The sequence below is a fragment of the Rana temporaria genome, chromosome 9 (genome assembly GCF_905171775.1).
Source record: "Rana temporaria chromosome 9, aRanTem1.1, whole genome shotgun sequence".
Taxonomy (NCBI): domain Eukaryota; kingdom Metazoa; phylum Chordata; class Amphibia; order Anura; family Ranidae; genus Rana; species Rana temporaria.
In genome coordinates this window covers 67880304-67903842 of record NC_053497.1, presented here as the reverse complement: position 1 = coordinate 67903842, position 23539 = coordinate 67880304, and the positions used below count along the sequence as shown (strand labels likewise).

The following is a 23539-nucleotide window of genomic DNA, read 5'->3' as shown; positions in this document are numbered from 1 at the left end:
TTCCATTCTCCTGTAACTCATCAGTGTCTTAAACAATTGTCTAGAAGCTCCTTTTTACTAACCTAAAGCCATGATCCTCCTTCGGGTGTCCACGTCGCTTTTTGTCTGACGTGGACACTTATAGACTATTCAGGGACGGGGGTTGTCTCGGAATTCAGACGAGGAATCGCATCAGTGCGAAAGTACTGTTAAGGACCTTTTGCATCACCTTGTTGGTGGTTCCCCACCCCCTGAAACAGTGGCCTTGCAGGATGGGTTGAAGGGGAGTGGGAGGGGTACTAGTAGAGGTCTTGCATTACATACAACTAGAAATGGTAGGAACCATCACACACAGCCTTTTCAGACCTGAAGGTGCTTTGACAAATGTCCTGTTTTTTTTTTTTTTACCCTTTCCTCTCTGCAGGGAATTACTCTTGCAGTGGTTATTATCCGGTCCTTTGATTAACGATTAACGCAATGTCTCCCAATGCACTGCTGAAGCAATACAAGGCATGAGGCAAGGGCTTTACAACTGGGGCCACACACTAATTCTAAATCTATCAACTGGACATCACTCACTCCCAGTAAAGCCACATGCAGTGTGAAGGGTCATGCTGCCCATGCAGGGTCAGGGTCTAAAAATGGAAGGCTGAACTCTACATGCCAGGAATAGTGATATCATTAGAGGGATAGCATCCCTCTAAAGAGATCATAATTCAGCCAGAGTTCCGTATCTATTATACCAAATAAACGTGTGAGGTATACACTGAAGCGGCATAGACAGTAAATTGGCAAAACAATTGCCTTCTTCTAGAATGTTGAAATGACCAAGCAATACAGTAATAAATGTATACTTTATTGAAATTAAGACCTGTCCTTATAGAGATTCTAAGCTGAGATGTGTTTAAAAGAACAAAAAAGGGAGTAGATTGCAAAGGATGTGATTTAAAAAAATGAAACGTGTGAGACATCAATATAACTTAACGGAGACCTGGACAAATCTTTTGTAGAACTAGGAGCTCTCTTTAAAAAAATCTAGGGGCCAGCGCTACACAACTTGCAAAAAAAGATATAGATGGCCAAAAGAGGAGTAAAAGATTAAACATTTGTTCTGTTATGTTAAAAGACCATAAATTACATCAAAGAAAAGAACAGGGTGAAACCACCAGTTAACAGCTTAGAACAATCGGAACAGTATGTAGAGCTGGGTGATGAGTGACATCCCTTTTTTAAAGTGGTAGTAAAGTCAGTAACTGGACAAATCACTGACCGACCCTAGGAGTCTCATATTATGAATGTCCCCCTTGCCTGTCAACGGGTATTGTGATCTGAGCTGCACATTCAGTGATATAACTCCCAATGCGCCACAGTAGCATCACCTTGGTGTGGCCATTCAAGTGGTCGAAGATATGAAACCTGCAAGGAAGACCAGGTGGAAGATGCCAGGGACCAGGCAGAGCCATGACAGTGTATCAGGCAAGTCTGTCTAATGTAGTCTAATGTACTAGTGTACAGTGCATACTAGTAAATTACGACTTAAACCTGCAGGGGGCACCACTTGTTTACATTACTGAAAATACTTTACTACCACTTTTGTGATCTCATAGAACAGTATATAGAATTGGGGAGGGACCTCATCTCTCCAGTTGCATCTAACCAATGCCACCATAGAGTTGGGGGAAAGGGTGTCATGCTCTAATGATTTCGCATGCCACAAGAGTAGGGGACAGCTACCAATGACGTGACATGTTGGTGTGCAAAGATTCATGCCACTAGTAATGTCATCATAGACCTGTGTATACAGCTGGGAATATGTCATGTTCCCCATTGACATCACAGGAAATGCACAGAGTTCAGGGGGAAGCGTGTGTGGAGTGGAAGCCCTCAGGGGATTTGCCCGAGGCCCCATGCCATGTGTCTGCCCCCAGGACCACATCTACCCTGGAGCCTTCTCCTGTCGGCAATGACCTCCAGGGGCCCTGTGTCCCTTGTAACTGCTCTGGCTTCTAGCCATACCCTGTTTCTTGCTTCACACGATCACAAAGCACACACCAAAATACAGTCCCTGGGTCCCACTATATCAGTGATGGCGAACCTTGGCACCCCAGTTGTTTTGGAACGTTATTTCTCATGATGCTCTGCAGTGTAGTTGAGCATCATGGGAAACAAACTTTCAAAACATCTGGGGTGCCAAGGTTCACCATCAATGCACTATAAAGAGCAAAGCTCAGGGGTGCCGCCTCTCTTTTACTTCCTCTGAACGCAGCGACACTTGCCGGATAGGAAGGGGAAGAGCATTGGTGATGACCATGGCATTTTAGCTCCCGCCTCCTTGTACACTTTAGCTACCAGGGTCCAAACACCTTGCATTGTTTTCCTTACTAAGAAGAAAGTGCAGTTACCATAATTGGTTACTACTATTTATGGTAACTGTGCCCCAAATGAATGAAGGGGGTTTGAAGGAAATTGAGCAAACAGTGCCTTCTTTTGTTCAAAAATTGTTTATATATTCAGAAAGGTATGATTTTGCCCTTCTCGAATTCTTTGTGTATGCCTCTTGTTTTCTATTGAATTTGTGTTGATGTGGTGATTTAATGAGTGTACTGTATTTGTCGTGCAGCTATAAAACATGTTTTTACAACTTGGCAAAACAGGAAAGTAATCCTTGTGTGTAGGACTTTGTTCAAGTGACTTGCAGCAGAGGTGTTAATTTATAGAACCACGGAGTCCCAGACAGGGAACACCAGCCATTATTCTTGCTTAGAGCAGAAAAAACATATTCAATCTTTTTTTTTTTTCTTCTATTTAGTTTGATGTGTGATGCTGTTGAAAATGTTTTTTGAATCTTAAGTTATGTCCATGACTACATTTTACGCTCTGCAATTGTATTATGTTTTTATTTTTAGTAATATCAATAAAAGAAAACTCTTCTGTTTTTGGGACAATTTAATTAGCATTTATTAGGTGATATTTCAAACTATTTCATTTAATTTGCTGTTTAAAAAAAAAAAAATTACTTATTGATGCCAATGAAGCACACCCAAACACAATCTGTACATTGTGGTGCACGTATAGTTACTATATATATGATAGCTGGTGTAATGAATACTAGCCACTTAAGGACCAAGCCTTTTTGTTTACAAGTAATATATATAATTGTGTGTGTGTGTGTGTGTGTGTGTGTGTGTGTGTGTGTATATATAATCAGAGACCCCAGAGAATAAAATGGCGAATGTTGAATTTTTTTGTCACAGTATTTGCGCAGCGTTTTTTCAATCGCAATTTTTGTACACTTTATACAATTTTAATGCCAAAAAAAACACAATATTTAACCTAGGTTTTCTGGTAACATAAAAGATGATATAGATCCCTAATATGTTATGCTTTAAAATTGCATGCGCTTGTGGAATGACAACAAAGTACAATACTTGAAAAATCTCCATAGGCGGCGCTTAATTTTTTTAAATATATAGGTTACTGGTTTTAGAGTTAGAGGTTGTCTAGCACTAGAATTATTGCTCTCGCTCTGATGTTCGCAGTGATGCCTCATGTGTGGCACAAACCCAGTTTACATATATGTGCACAACTTGCGTATGTGTTTGCTTCTGTGTGCTAGCATGGGGGCATTTTTTTTTTTTTTCTTATGGATTTTATTTTCACACTGTTCATTTAACTTTTGATTACTTTTATTCCTATTACAAGTAATGTCCCTGGTAATATAAATAAGGGATGGCAGCCCTAGTTTACAGAGAGATCTGGGGTCTTATAGACCCCAAATCCCTCCTCTACCCTTTAACAGCAAAAGATTAAAAAAAAAAAAAGTTTGCATTTATTTTTTTAAATTGGTTACTTCCTCCGTAGACCGGAAGTGACATCTAGAGGTTGCTCCGGTCTGGTCTCTGGTAACCTCTATGGTCAGCTGCATGAACCGTCAGAGCGTTTCCTGAGCTCACCAGTAAAACTGGTAAGCCCGAGAAACACCAGTGGAGATCCCTCCTGCTGCTTTTGAAAGCGATCCAGCAGCTAACTGGCTGCTTTGAACTGCTTTAATGAGAGAGAATCGCTGGTTGCAAAAAATAAATAAAAACAACGGGGTGATGGCTTCAGTCATAACCCTTGTACACCACTTGCAAGCCACAGCAATATGCAAATCACTTAATTAGCACTGCATATAGTTTGGTCTGCAAAACAGAGAATAAAAGACTTAAAGTTAAATAAACTAATTTTAAGTTTTTTTAATGTCTGTATTTTGCATGAAGAGTGATCAGTATGTTCCTTGAAATTTATTTAAAAAACTTAAACGTAGAGTCAATAAGTACATTAAAAGATGTGGTCCAATTTCCTTTAAATCTACCCTGAAATATGTTTCTCTAAACCACTGCAGTCTCTCCTTTATGGGAAAATATACTTTTCAGCAATTTGTCTTGGTAGCTTGTATTACTAAGATGGGGCAAAGTTGGTATTTCAAAAATATATACCTTTTGTAACATATTTCAGTAAACCACACAAGCCTGTATTTATGGTTATAATGAAAGTTAGCAGCCACTGTTTGGTATAGAAAAATGTACAGATTAATATGTACGGCCACATAGATTCTAAACATTCTAAACTTAACCCCAAATTCCTACTGAAATAGGAAATGCCACTTAACATTCACCGAAATCAATTTTGAATTTTGTGTTCAGAGCCAGATTTCAGTTATGTGACCCCTGGCCAATCTTATTGTGCTGTGACCACAGATCTTTGTGGCTACATTGTTTTACTATTTCTGTATGTGGTGCGTTTCCCCCCCCCCCCCCTTTTTTTTTGCAGTTTGTTTTACTATGTGAACATATACGTTAAAGCCCAGCTGCAGCCATAGGTTGTGTGTTTTTTTTTTTTTCTTTCTTTTTTTATAGTGCAAAGGGTTGGTATCTCTATCGGATTTTTACTGTTCTGAAACCGTAAAAAAAAATAGCCATTCTTTTAACATTGTTCTTTAAAGCTTAAGATTTGCAATTATTTGAAGTTTTATATATATATGCATGTATGAAACAAATAAAATGAAGAAAATGCATATATACTTTATACAGCTGAGGGAGTGTGCTCTCTGCACTTTATCAGATTTTTTCTTTTTTTATGTGCCGTCTTTAACTGTGAGCAGGCAGCAGCTACAGGGGCGAAATATTGGTACATCACCGCCTTTCTTCTGTGATTGGACATAGCAAGAATTTGTCAGTTCATTTCAGCCAATGATTTTAGCTGAAGTCGACTGATCGGCTGTGGCCAATCACATAGAGTTCTGGGTGTACTCCCCAGCCAGGTCGTAAGCCACTGTACTAACCGTTCGAGGTTCGTCCAGCAAACTCACCCGCTGAGCTGTTGTGTTCTGACAAGAGGATGGCCCCCTTGCCAGAACACTCCAATCAGTGCTCTCTGCCATTGGCTGAGCGTGCTGATTGGGAGTCGGTCAGCTGCTGGTGTTCTGAACGGCTGGCTTCTCTCAGACAGACCGACGTACAAATGGGCAGAATGTCGGGCAGTATTTTTTGTACCGGCAACTGTCTCCTGTAATTACCCATGTGTACAGGGCTTAAGTCACTAATCACTGCCATTAGAGTATAGCTGCGTATATTCCATTATATATACTATAATTTGCAGACGCTATAACTTTCCCACAAACCAATTAATATACGTTTATTGGGATTTATTTTTTTACCAAAGACGTAGCAGAATATTTTTTTGGCCTACATTCTATAAAGAAATTATTATTATTTTTTTTTTTTTATGTCTTTTTAACCGTAGAAAATTTTTCTTTTTAAAAAAAAATTGTTTCTTTTATGTTTATCACAAGACAATAAAAAAAGTGCTGATCAAATATCACCAAAAGCTCTATTTCTGTGGGAAAAAAATGGTATACATTTTGTATGCAGTATTGCATGATCAAGCAATAACCTGTTAAAGTAGCACAGGAAAAAGCTTGAATGGTTAAGTGTAAAACAACAAAACTAATTATTACCTTCAGCCAGTAAAAAAAAAAAAAATTCTGCAGGATGAGTCACAAAAGAGGTACACAACCATACATTTGTCATAGCTGTGATGGTACTGTCTTGCATAATTGGTTAGTCAGTCTGCCCACAAGCATGCTGGCAGTGCTGAAAGTCCTGCATGCTTTGCAAACAGACTGTTTTGGAGGCACTTTGTATAAATTGTAAATACAGTTTAAAAAGGGATTTAAAACAGAAACAAAGCTTAATACTGTCCCATTAAAGAACCTTAAAGTGGTTGTAAACCTAGTTACACCACTTGTACCTACTGGTAAGCTTATAATAAGGCTAAATAAAATCGGTAAAAAAAAAATGTGGTTGTAAGTGTTTAGAATTAAGCAATCACATTCAAACTCATGTTGAGCCAGTACAAAGCTGACATCATTTAAAGTGCCTCTGATTAACCCCAAATAAAGTTCAGCTGTTCTAGTAGGTCTTTCCTGACGTTTTCTTAGTTGCATCCTACAGCAAAAGCCATGGTCCGCAGAGTTTAAAAGCATCAGAGCAATCTCATTGTTAAAAGGTATCAGTCAGGAGAAGGGTACTAAAGAATTTCCAAGGCATTGGATATGCCATGTAACACAGTGAAGACAGTCGCCATCAAGCGGAGAAAATATGACACAACAGTGACTTAGAACTGGACATCCCCCCAAAATTGATAGACGAGAAGAAAACTGGTCAGGGAGGCTGGCAAGAGGTCTACAGCAACATTAAAGGGGTTGTAAAGGTTTTTTTTTTTTTTTTTAATCTAAATAGGTTCCTTTTAAGCTAGTGCATTGTTGGTTCACTTACCCTTCCCTTCGATTTCCCTTCTAAATGTTTTTTTTTTCTTTGTCTGAATTTCTCACTTCCTGTTCCTCATCAGTAAGCTGTTCTGGCTGACTAACCCCCAGCCAGAACGGCTCGGATGATGGTGGCAAGCTTACTGAGGAGAAACGGGAAGTGAGAAATTCAGACAAAGAAAACATTCAGACGGGAAAAGGTAAGTGAACCAACAATGCACTAGCTTAAAAGAACCTATTTAGAAAATAAAAAAACAACCATTACAACCCCTTTAAAGTAGCTACAGGAATATCTGCCAAGTACTGGCTGTGTGATACATGTGACAACAATCTCCCGTATTCTTCATATGTCTGGGTTATGGGGTAGAGTGGCAAGATGGAAGCCCTTTCTTACGAAGAAAAACATCCAAGCCTGGCTAAATTTTGAAAAAAACACATCTGAAGTCACCCAAAAGCATGTTATGATCTGATGAAACCAAGGTCGAACTTTATGGCCATAATTCCAAAAGATATTTTTGGCGCAGAAACACTGCATATCACCAAAAGAAAACCATACCCACAGTCAAGCATGGTGGTAGTAGCATCATGCTTTGGCGCTGTTTTTCTTCAGCTGGAACAGGGACCTTTATTCAAGGTAGAGGGAATTATGAACAGTTCCAAATTCCAGTCAATATTGGCACAAAACCTTCAGGCTTCTGCTAGAAAGCTGAACCCCCCCTAATACTTACCTGAGCCCATCTCGATCCAGCAATGTTGCATGAGAGACTCAGTTGGCTGGAGCTCTCCCTCTTGATTGAGACAGCAGCGGAGCGTGATTGGCTCCTGCCGCTGTCAGTCATTGAGCCAATGAGTAGAGAGAGGGGGATGGGGCCAGGCCATGGCTCCGTCATGAGAATAGACACACAGAGCAGCGGCTTTGCTTGGGTGCCCCCATAGCAAGCCGCTTGCTGTGGGGGCACTGGGCAGAAGGTAGGGACCCGAAAAGAGGAGGATCTGGGCTGCTGTGTGCAAAACTGCTGCACAGAGCAGGTAAGTATAACATGTTTTGTTATTTTCAAATGGAAAAAATGTAAACTTTATCACTTTAAGGTATAATGACCACATGAATACCTAGAGGTTCTAAAGGAACCACACCCCTTAATTCCGGAAGGTACTGTGAAGTGTACCAAGGGAGACACTGGTGGACAGGAGGCTGAAGTGATCCTAAACCAAAGGAGGGGGGATTTCATGGTGTCTGGCTTAATACATGCTTATTTATGAGTACTGGAGGTGAGAGTTCTGGGAGCCTTATGGTGGCACGTGGTGTTTACAGGCAGTCTCAGAGTTACAAGAATTCGAACTACAAATGACTTGCAATCATGTGTGTAGTTTTAGGTTTCCAAAGATCTTTGGTTCTTAACCACTTCCCGCCCAAGGCCATCATATGACGTCATGGACTTTGGAGAAATATGATGCCAGCAATTACCTGCAAAGTAAAAACAATCAAGCGGCTTGATTGTTTCTACAGGTGGCGAGAGGGGACCCCCTCCGGTGCTTCTACTGACTCGCCTGTACGATTGGCGAGTCGGAGAATCAATCGGCCCACGGCGGCCGTTTACTATAGAGCTGTATGTCGCAGCCGCATATGTAAACGGTGCTCAAACTATACATATGAGGTATCCCCGCGATTGTTGGAGTGAGAACAATAATTTTACCCCAAGATCTTCTCTGTAACTCTAAACGGGTAACCTGTAAAAAAAAAAAAAAAAAAAAAGGTTGCCTGTGGAGACTTTTAAGTTCCCAAAGTTTGGTGCCTTCCACGAGTGTGTGCAATTTTAAAGCGTGACATGTTGGGTATCTATTTGCAATGGCCGCCATTTTTATTCCTTGTGGTCTGGTAAAAAAAAAACTTATACATAATGTTTGGGGGTTCTGAGTAATTTTCTAGCAAACTGTTATTTTTACATGTAGGAGGGGAGTGCTTAGGCTGGAAGTGGTTAAAACAATTACTGTACGATTCTAACAGTTGATATATATTTTTTTCCTCTTTCTTAGAATTCTTCAAAGAACTTCTGAAAAATGCAGAGTCCTCATTGAATGACATGTTTGTGCGGACGTATGGACGATTGTACATGCAAAATTCTGAACTTTTTAAGGATTTCTTTGTGGAACTGCGGAAGTATTATGTTGGCGGGAACGTAAATTTGGAGGAAATGTTAAATGACTTTTGGGCTCGGTTACTGGAGCGCATGTTCAGACTGGTGAACCCACAATATCAATTCACAGACGAGTATTTGGAGTGTGTCAGCAAGTACACTGATCAGCTGAAGCCGTTTGGAGATGTGCCACGTAAGCTCAAGCTCCAAGTCACACGTGCCTTTGTGGCCGCTCGCACCTTTGCACAAGGTCTGGCTGTGGCCAGGGATGTTATAAACAAGGTTTCTACGGTAAGTCTGTGCTAAGTTTGTTCTCCATCAGTGTCATGCTATGGGTGTGCTGTTTTGACAAAAAAAGAAAAAACGCATATTTCCTAGTGCATGCCAGATGTAGGGATTCGGGATATCCTAGTTGCACCTGAGCAAAGTTTAGATAGGAGGTTATGGCCTAAATAATATGCTATTTTGATTTAAAATTATTTTTAATTATTTTTTAACAAAAATTTGGTTTCCCCAACGTTTGCTAGATGACAGGAAAACCTTGAAATTATAGTTTTATCACATCCATCTTTGAGCAGGTGACCTGATGTTATCTTGGAAAAACTGGAAGGCAAATTGACGACAGAGGGTGTCACATATATAAATTCCTAATTATAATGATTAATCTGTAATGGAGATGGGAGCTTCCTAAATGACATTCAAAGAAGGGAAGGATTTACAAGTGATGATGCCTTGGGGGGAAATTATGCAGATCGTTTAACTTATCTCTACATGCACAGTTTAATATTTAATTTACTTGCATGTGTTTTAACTTCTAGGGCAATTTCCTTCTATGTTCCCATCACTCTGAGCACTCTATACAAAACATTTCTACATTTAAAGGGAAAGTATAGCGTTTCGCACTAGGGTTCATGCTTAGTCAGCTATGACTAAGCACTGAACCCTAATGCGAAACGTGTCAGCTATACTTATACCCCACTGCTTACTGTGTTTTGTAGTGCGTTTTTCCTTTTACCATTAAAGGCTACCTTTTCAAGGTCTTTTTGGTGTGCAGCTGTCCATATCTCCTCTTCAAGCTTTGCTTTGTGCATTGCCGGCACCCATTTAGTTCTGAGAGGACATTGATTGCACAGTGCACTCACCTGGAGCGGCAGTTTTCTCCTTCCGAAAAGTATAGCTAGAGCTCATTTGGCTATACTTCTCCTATGGGATCACAGGAGTGCAATTTGTTTTGCACTCCTGTGACCCATTTTCAGCAGAGAGCGGGCTGAAGTCCTCTCTCTGATGACATCACCAATGTCCGTCCTGGCACCACGTCATCCCGGCAATGGAAGTCTGGATCTGCCAGGTGCCTGGACTAACACCCCACTTAGCTTCTCTGAGCCATTTGGAGTGAGATGGCCGATCTCCGCCCCCTCCACAGCTCAGCGCTCCAGTGAGTGAGGAGGGAGAAGAGCGTAGAGCTGCGACGGAAAGTCTGCAGCTCTCTGCTCCCGAAGCTCTAAAAACCGAGCAATCAGCGTTGTTCGATCGCTTGGTTCTCAGTGTAGAGGCGCCAGGGGACTGATGCTGCGTCCACCTACATGAGTATTAATCTGCAAAAAAAACTTCTTTACTTTTCTTAAGCAGTTTTTACTTTATCCTGTACAACGATGTGATATTTAATAGACTGAGCTTTATGGGTATTGCCATAAAACTTCAGTAGGGACCAGTTAGAACAGAATACCTGTGGAGAAAATGAATAATATATACAGAAGAAGACTCTATCAGCAGTGATGTATTATCCTGACACTACATGTTTGTCTGACCATATGAAGTAATGCGGGGGAAACTGAACAACCAGTTTGGTAATGAGGTTCTCAAGCTTGCAAAGGAACCTGTTGTAGTAAAAAATGAATGCAGACCTGTCTTTCTGAAGATGCTAGTTTTTTGGTTGTCATTCTTAATGCTTTGATCAGTACTTTGAGTCAATGAACAGTGAATACAGGTGAAGTGAGGTAACTAGTATTTTCAGAAGGTCAGATTCTGTTGCTTGAATAGATGGCAATGTGAAGATAGAGGACAGATTCAGAGTTTTTTTTTTTTTTTTTGTATTAACATATAATGCACCACCCGAGCCTCAGATCTAACTTTTCTTTTAGGCCGGCCATACATGGAGAAGATTTCTTCCCTACAATTGCAGGTTAAACCCGGCATGCTGGTTGTACCCAAGTTGATTGACTGATCAATTTGGTACATTTAGCCTTCCCATATACGGTTCCAATCTCGTATGGTTTGCCATAGACACAGTCCCGCCCCTCCTAGTTTACAACTGATAATGAAATCTGACGAGGGTGGATTTGATTTAAATCAAGTCTATTTAAAATCACGATTTAAGTTATGATTTAAGTCACTAGTAAAAAGGCTTACATTGTAAAATTAAGGGAATCCCTTGAAGCCCCCCCCCCGGTCACCAGAACTAGAGTCGGTCCCAATTGGAAGATTTCCTCTCTCTCGTTAATGAGAACAACCCACAATTTGGGGTTTTCTCTTTACTTTCACTTTCAATGATATAGGTGGCGTTATGGGAAGACAGACAGCAATAAAAAAACTGACAGGTGTTCTAATCCATCTCCACTTTTTCCAAAACTAAAACAAAGTTTTGCCTGAGGCCCCTTTCACACTTTTACAACTTATTTACACGATTTGGGACTGCAAAGTAGCATGACAAGTCGTTTCCAATGACAACCATTCATATTAGTACGACGTCAAGTTGTTCCGACTTCAAAGTAGTCCCTGCACTACTTTGGTCCGATTGATGCCAATTTACTCAGGCATTCCCTGAAATCACGACCACGAAATTGTGGTAAAATCGCATGACTTTGAAGTCGCACCACTGCAAAATGTTACCACTATTTTGCTGAGATTCACGGCAGCGATTTTGCCGCAATTTCAGGGAATGCCTGTGTTACTGGTATCAATGTTGGACCAAAGTAGTGCAGGGACTACTTTGAAGTCAGAACGACTTGAAGTGGTACTAATATGAATGGTTGTCATTGGAAATCATGGTCAATGACTTGTCGTACTACTTTGCAGTCCCAAATCGTGGGACAAGTCATACAAGTGTGAAAGGGGCCCTAGTCATACTTTAATGTAGCAACTGAACCAGGATGATGTGCGTTCTAGTCTTTTTTTCACTGCTACCATAGCTACTTGATTTATTCAATCTAAATCTTTGCTTGCCAAAGCCATGACCTTCTAGGTATCTACATTAAAGTCTCTCCTTTCAAGTATGATGCTTAAAGATTACCGTTATTTCTGTAGGACAACCCACAATATTAGATTCCATCTGCAGATAAATTATAAGAGTGGAACCCTGCTTGTGCTACTACAAGGAAGAGAGTAAAAATGCTGCTAGTAACAATTTTGAAAAACCTATTAGGGCTCATGCATAGGGACATCATTTCATAGTGTGTGTGTGTGTGTATGTATATGTATATGTATGTGTGTGTATGTGTATGTATATGTATGTATGTATTGCTCGTCCTCTGCTGCGGACGGCGCTGGACTCCAGGACAGGTAAGTGTCCTAATATTAAAAGCCAGCAGCTGCAGTATTTGTAGCTGCTGGCTTTTAATATTTTTTTTTTCCAGGGAACATCCGCTTTAAAGTGCATCGTGCACGTTTACCCATATCTTATCCTTTAACTCCTGTGACTTCTATGTATTTCTATTAATTTTAAGGGGGCAAAAATATCCCTTTTACCTCAAAACCTACTGACTTCCTTGTGAAAAAAAAAAAAACTAATGGGGCAGGGGAGGGCCTACTATTCCTATATTTAACTAAACAAACCAAAGTTACTTAGGTAAGGTGAGTATTACTGATTTTTTTATTTACAGGATAGATAGAATAGGTTCAGAATGGGGGTGAGAGTAGGTTTAGCCTTAGTTAAAATTTGCCTTAACTTAAATTCCTTAACTAAGCCCACAGTTGGTACATTTTTTTTTTTTTTTTGGAACTCCAGCCAATACTATCCCACCAGTTCAATGCCTTTAACAATCTTAAAGAATTGCCAACGTTCACAGTCTGGTTTGCATAAATCGAAGCAATTTAAAAACGCCCCATGTGACGGCGCTTAGGAATGTCGATAGTGTGGTTGGGCACCTAGCACTGCAATATGAGAGGCAGGGGCAGTGGGACACCTTATATGCACATACTTGTCCTGGGGTAGGGCCTTGGTAAGTGGAAAATAATAAAATAAACAATAGTCCTCACACTTTGACGGTATCCTCCTTCTAAAAAAGTATGCCCAATATCCAATCTATCTCTAAAATTCTGGGATTGGGCTCGGGTAAGCATGATATGGGGGGGGGGGGATTGGGCATGTGTGAGCTGCGCTCAGAACGTTTTTTACTTTAATGCGTAGAATGCAAGAAGGTAAAAGAAAAAACGTTCTGCCTTTAGAACCACTTTAAGTAATGCAATGGATTGAAAGTTCAGGTTTTAAAAACCTGTTGCATTTTCTTGATTCTCTGATTCAATTTTTATGTCGGTGATCATCTAGAATGCAAGTAGCTACATCTACTTGGGGTTGGGGTTTAAACAAGTTTGACATCTATAATCCCTGAAACTAGCTGGGTTGAACTGGAAAGTCCTGACTCCTTTTGTCTAGACTACCGAGGATTCCTGAGATTGTCCCATGGCAGCGGTGCAGAAAACCTGGCAGTGCAAGAATAATAGGATGGATGTATAATTGCAGGTCAGAGCATGCAGAGCTGATAATCATAAGGTATTACTGACTGCTCTGGTACACTGGCTGCACTGTAGTTACTTATTTCGCTGTTCTGTTTTCTGGACCACACTAACATGCCTGCAGCTCACCGCAAGCATTGCTTCCTGATCCTTTTGGCATGTGGAGGGTTAATGTCTTGAATTCCAGAGTGCACAAATTCCACTTAATGATCATTCTTGAATTCTTTTTTTGTGTATCTGGTTCTCCCCCCCCCTCCCTTATTTCCTAGCAAAACAAGCGTCCTGCAATGACGACAGTGTTGAAGAGCCTAAATCAACTCCATATGTACTTTTGTTCCTATTTAGCTGAAATATGTCTCAACACAAGAGGTACAAGTGCTACATGAACTGTTAAATTATATTGAAGAGGATGTAACATTTTGTTCATTTCTACCAGTATAAGTAATGCGCCATGTTCAGGTTTCATGTGTATGCGATAAAAAATAAAATAAAACCATAGTCCTGCCATGGTCCCCTTTCTCATCAAGGCCCTGTTCCCACCGTGTGTTTTTGCCGGGAGAGTCCCAGACGGACAAGGCTCTCATGGACATTGCTGCATAGAGATGGGGCTCAGGTAAGTATAAGGGGGGCTGAGGGGGGCTGACAGTTTTTTTTTTTATCTTTATGCATTAAGATAAAAAACCTTCTGCCTTTACAACAACTTTAAGCTTCTAATCTATGAATGGAGGGGGTCGGTGATTGAAAGGTCTGCCCCCTCTATTTTTATAATCGCGTTTCGATCCTAGAAGCAAAGTGTAGTATGACTTCTATGAATAGAGAAGGTGGATGGAAAGGGTGGGCATTTTTGAAGATTCTGTATGCATTCTGTAAGATGCTTTATGAATAGGTTGGCCCCTATAGACAGTCACAGATGCCACTTGTTTCTATTAAAATTGTTTTTATCTTATTTCCATGTGTTGCTTCGGTCGCTGACTTTACACAATGCCAGTGATCAGTTTTGATGTATGTATAGAAATCAGATATAGGCTGCTGTAAAAATTCCCGGTGCTGAAGGTTGTTTTTCATGACCTTTAGTCCCATGCACTTCAGCTCCTTAAAAATCAGCAAACTGTATTTACAAATTGTATTTGCATAGACGGAATAAAAATGGTCACACTTTAATTTTGTTGGTAAACTGTCCAATTTGGACTCTAGTTCTAGTCAGCTTGGTGACAACCAGGGATTCCTTCACTTGGGGATTTCCTCTCGCTTCCTTTTATGGGACAGAAAGGGCTGGAAAATTTCTCCAGTGGAACTTTGGTGGCAAAATAAAGGGTCAGGAGGTAATAACCCTCCCTTACGCTATCCCAAATGAAGAAAAATGTGTTTTGCATTTAGTTCTACTTTAATATTCTAAGTTCCTGCCTACAAATTTAGAGCAGGGAGCCATGTTCATGTCAGAATGATTCTAAACAATATCTGATGGAAAGAAACACTGCCATACATGGCCCAAGCCTTCTGGGTGATCATTTCCAATTTTTTCTTTGGTTATTTCTATAACTGGGCTCAATTTTGGGAACCTTGCAGACTCATATTTTACAGAAATCCATTCCCTTGTGTGGATACATTATATGATTTTAACAGCAGCTATTTGATAGTGGTCAGTTGGCAGCCACTTGCTAACCTGAATTATTGTATTGCAATAAATATTCTGCAGTTTTGCTACTCGCATGTGAAGATTTAGGAAGATCACATGGCATGGCCAGGCCTGTGCTGACACCTAGTGTGGAAATTGGAGGTTATACAGCACTGTGTTTCACCTAAGGGCTTGTTTCTACCAGATGTGTTTTTTGTGCTTTGCACTGCAATTTTGCAAAAAAAATATTGTTTCCATTAGTAGCTCCTTACCAATCTGTTGTGTTTCAGTTAGTTGTAATAAAGTCCTTTTTATCCTGCATCTAATGTATGTGGCACACATGTCCATTCCATGTATTTTAACCCTTACATTCTACCTCTAACATGGTACTGTTTAGACCTATAATAATTTGTACATTTAGATTGGCTTATGTAGAACACTTGGTGTGGGTGACTTTTTATGGCTCATATTATATAGATATTGGATTTGCTAAGTGTTGTACTTGGTCTGGGTTTGCAAGCCATTAAGTAGCAAAGCAGGGACAATTATGCCATCCCTGGAGCTTGAACCATCAAAACAGTTTAGTATTGGCAGCACCCATATTTCTATGTTTGCAGCTCAGGGGCATTTAGGCAGGGTTCATACTACTGCGGACACAGACCTCACATGTGATTTGCACTGCAATGCTGTGCAGATCACATGCGATGTCTGCAATAGGAATTTAGCCATACAAATTGGCTGAAATCGCATTTGCATCAAAATGGTGCATGACCCTTTTTTATTCTGCACTGGAATTGGATTGCATGGGTGTTCACACATCCATGCAATCCGATTCCTGTACCATTTGACAGTTTGCACTGATCTGGGGATGTCATTAACTTTCTATTGACACCTGCAGCGGTTCGCAGAGGGCAGTGTAAACTGCCTGCGAGTAACATGCAACATTGGTGTTTCGAGGGGCAAAGTGACAGTACATGTTAAGGCAAAGATCTTGGAAAAACAGAGCAGTTATAGGAATCTTTCGGAACACTTGGTGCCGGGTCACACCAGAACACTGCGCAGAAAAGGCCCATTTCCCACACCGCCACCTAAAACACACTTCCTTTTTGATCTTCTGCGGTTGCCAATGAAAAGGCATCCAAACCCATATTTTACACGCAGTGCATTTGTGGACACCAAATTGTCTGATACCGCCATACTATCCGATTTGGTGTGGCGCTTTCTTTAAAAAATTTTTTTTACTTTCTCTGCATTTTATTTCAATTTTAGCCTATTCAGACAAATGGTCTGCAAAATCACACCACACAGGAATGCGCCGAAATCGCACAAGAGTGCATGTTTGTGTTCCTGTTCGATCTTGATGTAAATGATTTTTGGTGTGAGCTAACAGGGACCATTTATATAAAGTAGGTATCCCTATGTGCTTGTACCACTGGTTAAACCTTGTGTCTGAGAAAGGCTTGTGTGACCCCTCCTGTGAATTTTAGGAGGCACACATCTCGTGCCAAAAACAATGGGTGATGATTTACCATCTTCTCTCCGTACCACACTCTGTGACTTTTCTCTCTGAACATTTGAATGTTGAATAGTCTTTCAGTCACTGCTTCTGAAAAACACCCACATCATGATGCTGCCACCACCATGTTTCATGGTTGGGGTGGTATTGGGCAGATGAGCGGTGCTGTAGTATCAGGCTGCAACATAACACTGAAAAAAGTGAAGGGAGTCTGAATACTTTATGAATGCACTGTATATTGCTCTTGTGCACCATACACAAAATGTTTTTTTTTTTATATAAACATGTCATAAGTGACATTCCTGGTTATTTGAAGCTGGTATCCATCTTAAAAATTGCAGCATAGATATAGTTTCCCATAGAAACCAGATGTTTGCCTCCATGTTCTGCTTGCTCTGGAAAACTGACAGCTGTAAGCTGGGTGTTGTGAGCAGTCATTTGCCGTCTTTACTTCCCATAGGCCTATAACAAAGGAAGTTGAAGGCTCAGAGCAAGAGATGTACAACCCATAAATTCTTGGCCAAAAATATCCATAAATAAGCAATAAATTCTATGTTTTTTGCTTGCATAAGAAAAGGAGCCCCAGGAACACACATTTGCAGATGATTATGGGTATGGTATGCCAGTGATTTGTTGGATGACTTCAAGCAGTGTTGAAAAGCAGAATCATATAATTAATTCCACTTTTGTCAAAGCCTTGTTGGCAGTTTGCAGGGTAAAGGAGAAAGAGAAAATTCTGTGCATTTCTCCATTTATTTATTGCATATGTAAAATTCAACATTGGACACTTTCATATTGAGGATTTTTGTTCTGTAAGGTGCATTGCTACAAAGTTAATGAGGTTAAAGCCAAAATAGGTTCTCTTTAAAAGGGCATGCTTCATCTTACACCCATATTTAGGGTGCAACATGTTTCAGTACATGGCCTCCTCACCCCCTGTGACAGTGGGCAGGGGACCCATTCCCTACACCTGCTGTCACACTTTGAAAACTGTGCATGGCTCCATCAAAACGGCCTCATCATTCATTCACCAGAATCTGTGAATGAATAAACTACAAATGCCATTTACCACCGTGGCAGACGGTCTTGTAGTTTGAATGGGCCCTGAGTAGGGATGAGCCGAACACCGCCCCGTTCGGTTCGCACCAGAACCTGCGAACAGACCAAAAGTTTGTGTTAACTTTAGAAGTTAGTCTATAGGACTCGAATGTTTGAAATCTAAAGTGCTAATTTTAAAGGCTAATATGCAAGTTATCGTCCTAAAGTGTTTGGGGACCTGGCTGGGTCCTGCCCCAGGGGACATGTATCGATGCAAAAAAAGTTTTAAAAACGTCAGTTTTTTCGGGAGCAGTGAATTTAATAATGCTTAAAGTGAAACCATAAAAGTGAAATATTCCTATAAATTTCATACCGGGGGGGGGGGGGTGTGTGTATAGTATGCCTGTGAAGCAGCGCATGTTTCCCATGCTTTTTTTAAATTTGGGGTGGAGTTTCCCTTGAAATCCACATCAGACCCGAAGGGTCTGGAATGGATATTTGGGGGGAACACCACGTCTTTTTTTTTTTTTTAATTGACGGCCCTGGTAATTGAATTTGGGGGGTCCCCCACGGGTTTTTTTTTCCTAATATGAATGACCTTTCTCTGAATTCCCTGGAGCCAACAATTTTTTATAGCCGCAAATCATTTCCTTCAGAAATGACACTTTGTGCAGAGACAGTTCTAAGCCCGGGAAACATGAGTCGCTTCACAGGCATACTATAGACCCCCCTTCAGGTACGAAATTGAAAGGAATATTTCACTTTTATTGTTTCACTTTAAGCATTATTAAAATCACTGCTCCTGAAAAAACAGCAGTTTTTAAAACTTGACGATACGGCTTCTGGTGCGACTTCTATTCAAATCAATGGGCTACCATAGGGATCCATTGATTTTGAATAGAGGCAGAGAAATGCCTAACAAGGTTTAGCGCCCTTTTATAGCATTAATACAGCGTTCAACACCTTTTACCGGTGTCTTGCGATTTTAGTGCGTTCAGAAAACAGCCCATAAACCCCACTGCTAATAAACATCCAAAAAGTGTGCATGGACACTTAAAATAACATAGAGTGGAGTTTATGGGCTTATAAAAAAAACTAAAAAAATGGCCATTTATGAGCTCCAGTGTGCATGGACAAAGACAAAATAATTGAGCGCACTCCTGATATGTACCAATAATACTAATTTGGGAGGGGGGGGCACAGTTCACAAGAAATGGCTGGGAAAAGAATTAATGGAAATACATTAGTCCATAATAAATGTCCATTAGATTCAAGATAAAAAGATATAAAACTTCCGCAGAGTGGCAGCCAGCAGTCAGATGAAGTGGCCTGAAGAACAACAAAGAAAGGAAAAAAGCGGCGTCATCTAAGCGTAGCAAGTGAGTGTTTATTCAAGTAAAAGCATATATACAAGTATTGTACTCACAAACGGAGATACAAGACAAGCTTCATTAAGTATATGTTCATCCGCAATAGTCCCGGGAAAGACTGTGGTCACTCGTTGTCCAACCCACTGGGTCAGCTCTGTTCCTTGCCTCAGATGGCAGCGACGGTGGGAGCCGAACGCTCTCGGAACATCAGAGAAGGAGAGCTTGTTTCCCGAGTGTGCTGCTGGTATGACGTCACTTCCGGGTCAAAGGTGTGCGGGAGGAGCCTTAGAAACATGACCGTACATAGTGCTCCTTACAGGAACACTGTCCATCCCTGGTACTAAGACACGGGCACCAATAAAATCAGTCTTCCCCAAGATGGATTGTGGTGTCTGTCTTTTGAAGATGGAAGGGTTCAGTTTCTGCAAGTTCTAGCTCTTTATGTGTTCACTCTGTTCTGGTAGTATTGGAAGAGCCATGAGGCAAGGAGAGAACCTTCTTCTATCCTAAGGCCTGGTTCACACCTATGCATTTTTAGTGCATTTTCAGTTTTGCAGATATGCACTACAGTCCATGTAACATGGTTTCCTATTGATGTAATTCACATCTGTGCATTTTATAGCGAGGGCCAGAGACTTCTTTATGGTACCATAGACTTCAATGGACACAAAATGCACCTCAACCACAGCAAGATTCCTTTTTATGTCAAGTATATCAATTCCAGCAGAAAAAAATTAACTCTCATATTGTGTGAAATTTGCAATGTGTCGCAATGACAGACTAGACTGCGTTTGGTTTAGCTAAGCTGTTACGAATAGTCTGAACGTTGTGGTCTGTGATGAACAAGTGAGAGAATGCAATATCTTTCCTTTGGATATTATTGTGGCCTCTTGGCAAGGAGTGGCTTCCTTAACCTCTAAGTGCCTTCTAATGATAAGAAGTAAAGGGTACATTTTCATGCATTCACAAATTTATCACACAAGATAAGATTAGTGGATTGGTTCACTCAAGTACTAGATGTTTCAGCTGTGATTCAGACCTTCATGCTTCTTTATTATCTGCTTTTGTGTTTGCAGTATTTGTTAGTCGTTAACTTGGCTAATTCAGTTAGGACTTGTTCACACCAAAACGTAGTGTGGAAAACCCATGTACCATGTGCGTTTCCCGCACCGCATTCAGAATGTACTTCACTTGGGATCTACAGCTGTTTTCATTGCAATGCTGACAATACCCCAAACACAGGTCATAAACGCTGTGCTTTGGCTGTACAGAAGTACCATGCAATCCGGTTGCAGTGCGTTTATGCAATACTTTTGGTGCGATTTTAGCCCATTCAATTGATAACGCACTACAAAATCAACCACATTTTTCTTTGACCCACCTTAAAGTTTTTGTTGGATTACATATCCTTAAGCCGGCCCTAGATGGTTCGAATCTCGTGCCATTCCTGCTGAACTGGCTGAGATTCGATCCATCTATGGGCAGGAAGGCTCCCTGCCAGCAGAACACCGTAGCGCTGCCGGAGGGATTCCCCTTTCACCACTGACTGTTACTTGGAGAAGCAAGCTATTTTTCTTCATTGACTGCATGATAGAAAATTGCATCACCAAAGCTTGCTTTATACTGTCTTTTACAAGGTGATTTTTATTTTATTTTGAATGACACAATCTCTTTAAGGTCTGTGAATACTTCTAGTAATCAAAAGCTGACAAACCTCTCACCTGAATAAGCCTTTCAGTATCTATAGTCCTTAAAGTTCATGCGGAATTAATGAGCAAGGTCAATTAAGGGTGTTATCAGCTATTGTGGGAAATTTATCATTCTGACATGGGATTGGCGATACCACCAAATGGGTTTTTGTTTGCTTTTCCTTGGGCTAACACAACAAAAGTTAAACATGGCATATTTACCTTTTATTTTACTTTTGGTACTGGTTGCTGAGCTGATTATTGACTTAGTTTGTTCAAATCTCATTCTTGGTAAATTAGGCTGAATACATTTTATTTGTGAAAGAAATATCAGGAAACATTTAAACACAGGATGAGAAAAATGCCCCCCAACACTTAATACTTTATTTTTAGTAAATACTTTACATATGCGTAAAAAGCCGAAAATCTGTGCCACTATTTTTTTTAAATAGTCATCTTTGGTTGCCTTCACTTCTCTGCTTCCCCATCAACTGACGTTTGTGCCTCCATCTCACGCTTGCACCCGAATGCATCTAATAAAAAAAAATAGGAAGAGAAAAAGTTTTGTCCTAGATCTTGTGGAATTTTTAACAGAAGCCTGTAATGTATAGCGCATGTCCAAGAGGTGACACAAGTGCCATGTGCTAATCTTGTGCGTACGCTCTGACATTACGCTTATGCTTTGGAAGAAGTTTTTTTTTTCTTACAATTTTAAGACTACATCATTGCTCTTGCGATGTAGCCTTCCCATGGTGCATCTATGAAGCCATGGCTATGTTACCAGCGCCCCCAGAAAACCCTTAAAGTGATTGTAAAGATAAAAAGGAAAAAAAATGTATTTGCCTGCTCTGTTCAATTGGATGGCACAGAGCGGCTGTGAACCTCCTCTTTTCGGGTTCCCCGTAGGTTTTCCTGGCCCCTCCACTCTGTCCAGTGCCCCCATGGAAAGCCACTTTCCATGAAGGCACTTGTGCGTGCCCAGAGCCCCGCTGCTGACAGTGGTACTAATCCCCACCCCTCCGTCGCTGACCTTGATTGACAGCACTGGGAGCCAATGCCCCAGCAAAGCCAGTGAGATCCTGAAGTGAGGGGAGAGAAGAGCTGAAGACATGCATGGCGATGGATCAAATGTAGGGCTCAGGTAAGTGGGGGGGTGGGGTTAGGGGGGATACAGATGCCTAAACGTGTTTTTCCTTAACGCAAGGAATACATTGAGGTAAAAAAAAGCTTTACAACCACTTTAAGTATTTATCTTTTAGGAGGCTGAAAGCTTAACGTTAATCAGAATATACTGGTAAAATCTTATCTCTGTCCCTTGTTGGGACTTCTTCGTGACAAGTGCTCATTAAAATATCGTTGACCGTGTATCTTTATATAATGGTTATAGAAATTCTAGGACATGTTGGGCATCTTAAAGAACACCAAAAATACTCAAAAGAAAAATATGGATATGGGCTAAACCTCTGCTCTTTCACTCAAGTAAATTCACTTTCAAACTGCGCTCTCAAATGATTTATAGATTATAATATTCACATATCTCAATGGGAAAGGAGGGGGCTGTGGATATTCATGTACGACTCTTTCCATCCCTATGAAGACATTTTATTTTTTCTTCTCAGAATTCTATAAATTGTTAATGTTATGGTGGATAGTATACTTTTAACTAAGAGGAAGTCCATCAATTTAAGCAACTATATAAACAAATAGTTGCACTCCATTAAAGAACTGATTTTTTACTTGCTGGCCCAAAAAAAGCCTGTGGTCGCCCTATAGCTGATTTATTTTTATTTATTTTTTCTTCCCATTGCTGACCTGCTATGTATTGTTTGTTTGATGTATCCATCTTGGTGGAGGCAGGGTTTTGCACAGTAGTGACATCACCAAATCCTCTGAGACCAGTAGTCAGATCCACAGTACTTTAGATCTCACACTGAAGATAACCAAAGAAGATCTCACTGTTTCACAAACCGTCTGCATAGTGATAAAGTACTCCAGCAATCTACAATGGAATTCTGGACATGTTCTCAATTATATTGCTTTGACAAACTGGTTCCTGTTGGAGTAACAGCAGCTTGTTTAGTAGACTTTAGTTAATTGTTTTCCCAGGCTCAATTATTTAATAAAGGTGATTTCTGAGAGTTTGGGTTTAGGGTTCCCAAACAGGGGGAACTGCAGGTGGTGGGTTCCCCTTCCATATAATCAGAAGAGTTCTGTAAGATAGTGGGAATTTTGTTTTAAAGTGTGTTTTTTTGTTTTGTTTGTAGGCTTGTGCAAAGTGCAGTATCTCATCTCATAACCTTTTAATATTTTACCTGATCTCAGTATGGTAAACTGAAGTCAGGTTGTTTGCAACGAATGACTGCACAGAAGCATTTACACTTGTCTCACATGTCTACATGTTTACTTACTCAGCAAACATGCCTGGCACCAGACCTATCTTGGATGAACAATAGCACTTGGCTAGTAAAATCTGCTTCTACAGTCGGTTCTTAACTAAAGGTCTTTAAAAAGGTCACATACTGCTTGTACGCCATTTCCCTGCTTGATGGTAATCGGCAAGTTATGCAATGATCATTTCTTGCTTATGGCTACCTCAAGGCTTCTTTCCCCCCCAGATGCATTGTCCTGGACCTTGCTGAATTTAACAGCGCAAGACGTG

General features: G+C 40.5%; 1 protein-coding gene across 2 annotated transcripts in view; it reads left to right on the top strand.

Annotated features, from left to right (window-relative positions):
• Positions 1 to 23539, top strand: part of GPC4 (glypican 4) — a 118941-nt gene that overhangs the window by 63933 nt on the left and 31469 nt on the right. For both annotated transcript variants that reach the window (XM_040323719.1, XM_040323718.1), the window contains exon 3: positions 8822 to 9213. In XM_040323719.1, the coding sequence (XP_040179653.1) occupies positions 8822 to 9213 (392 nt within the window). The remainder of the gene's footprint in view (positions 1 to 8821; positions 9214 to 23539) is intronic.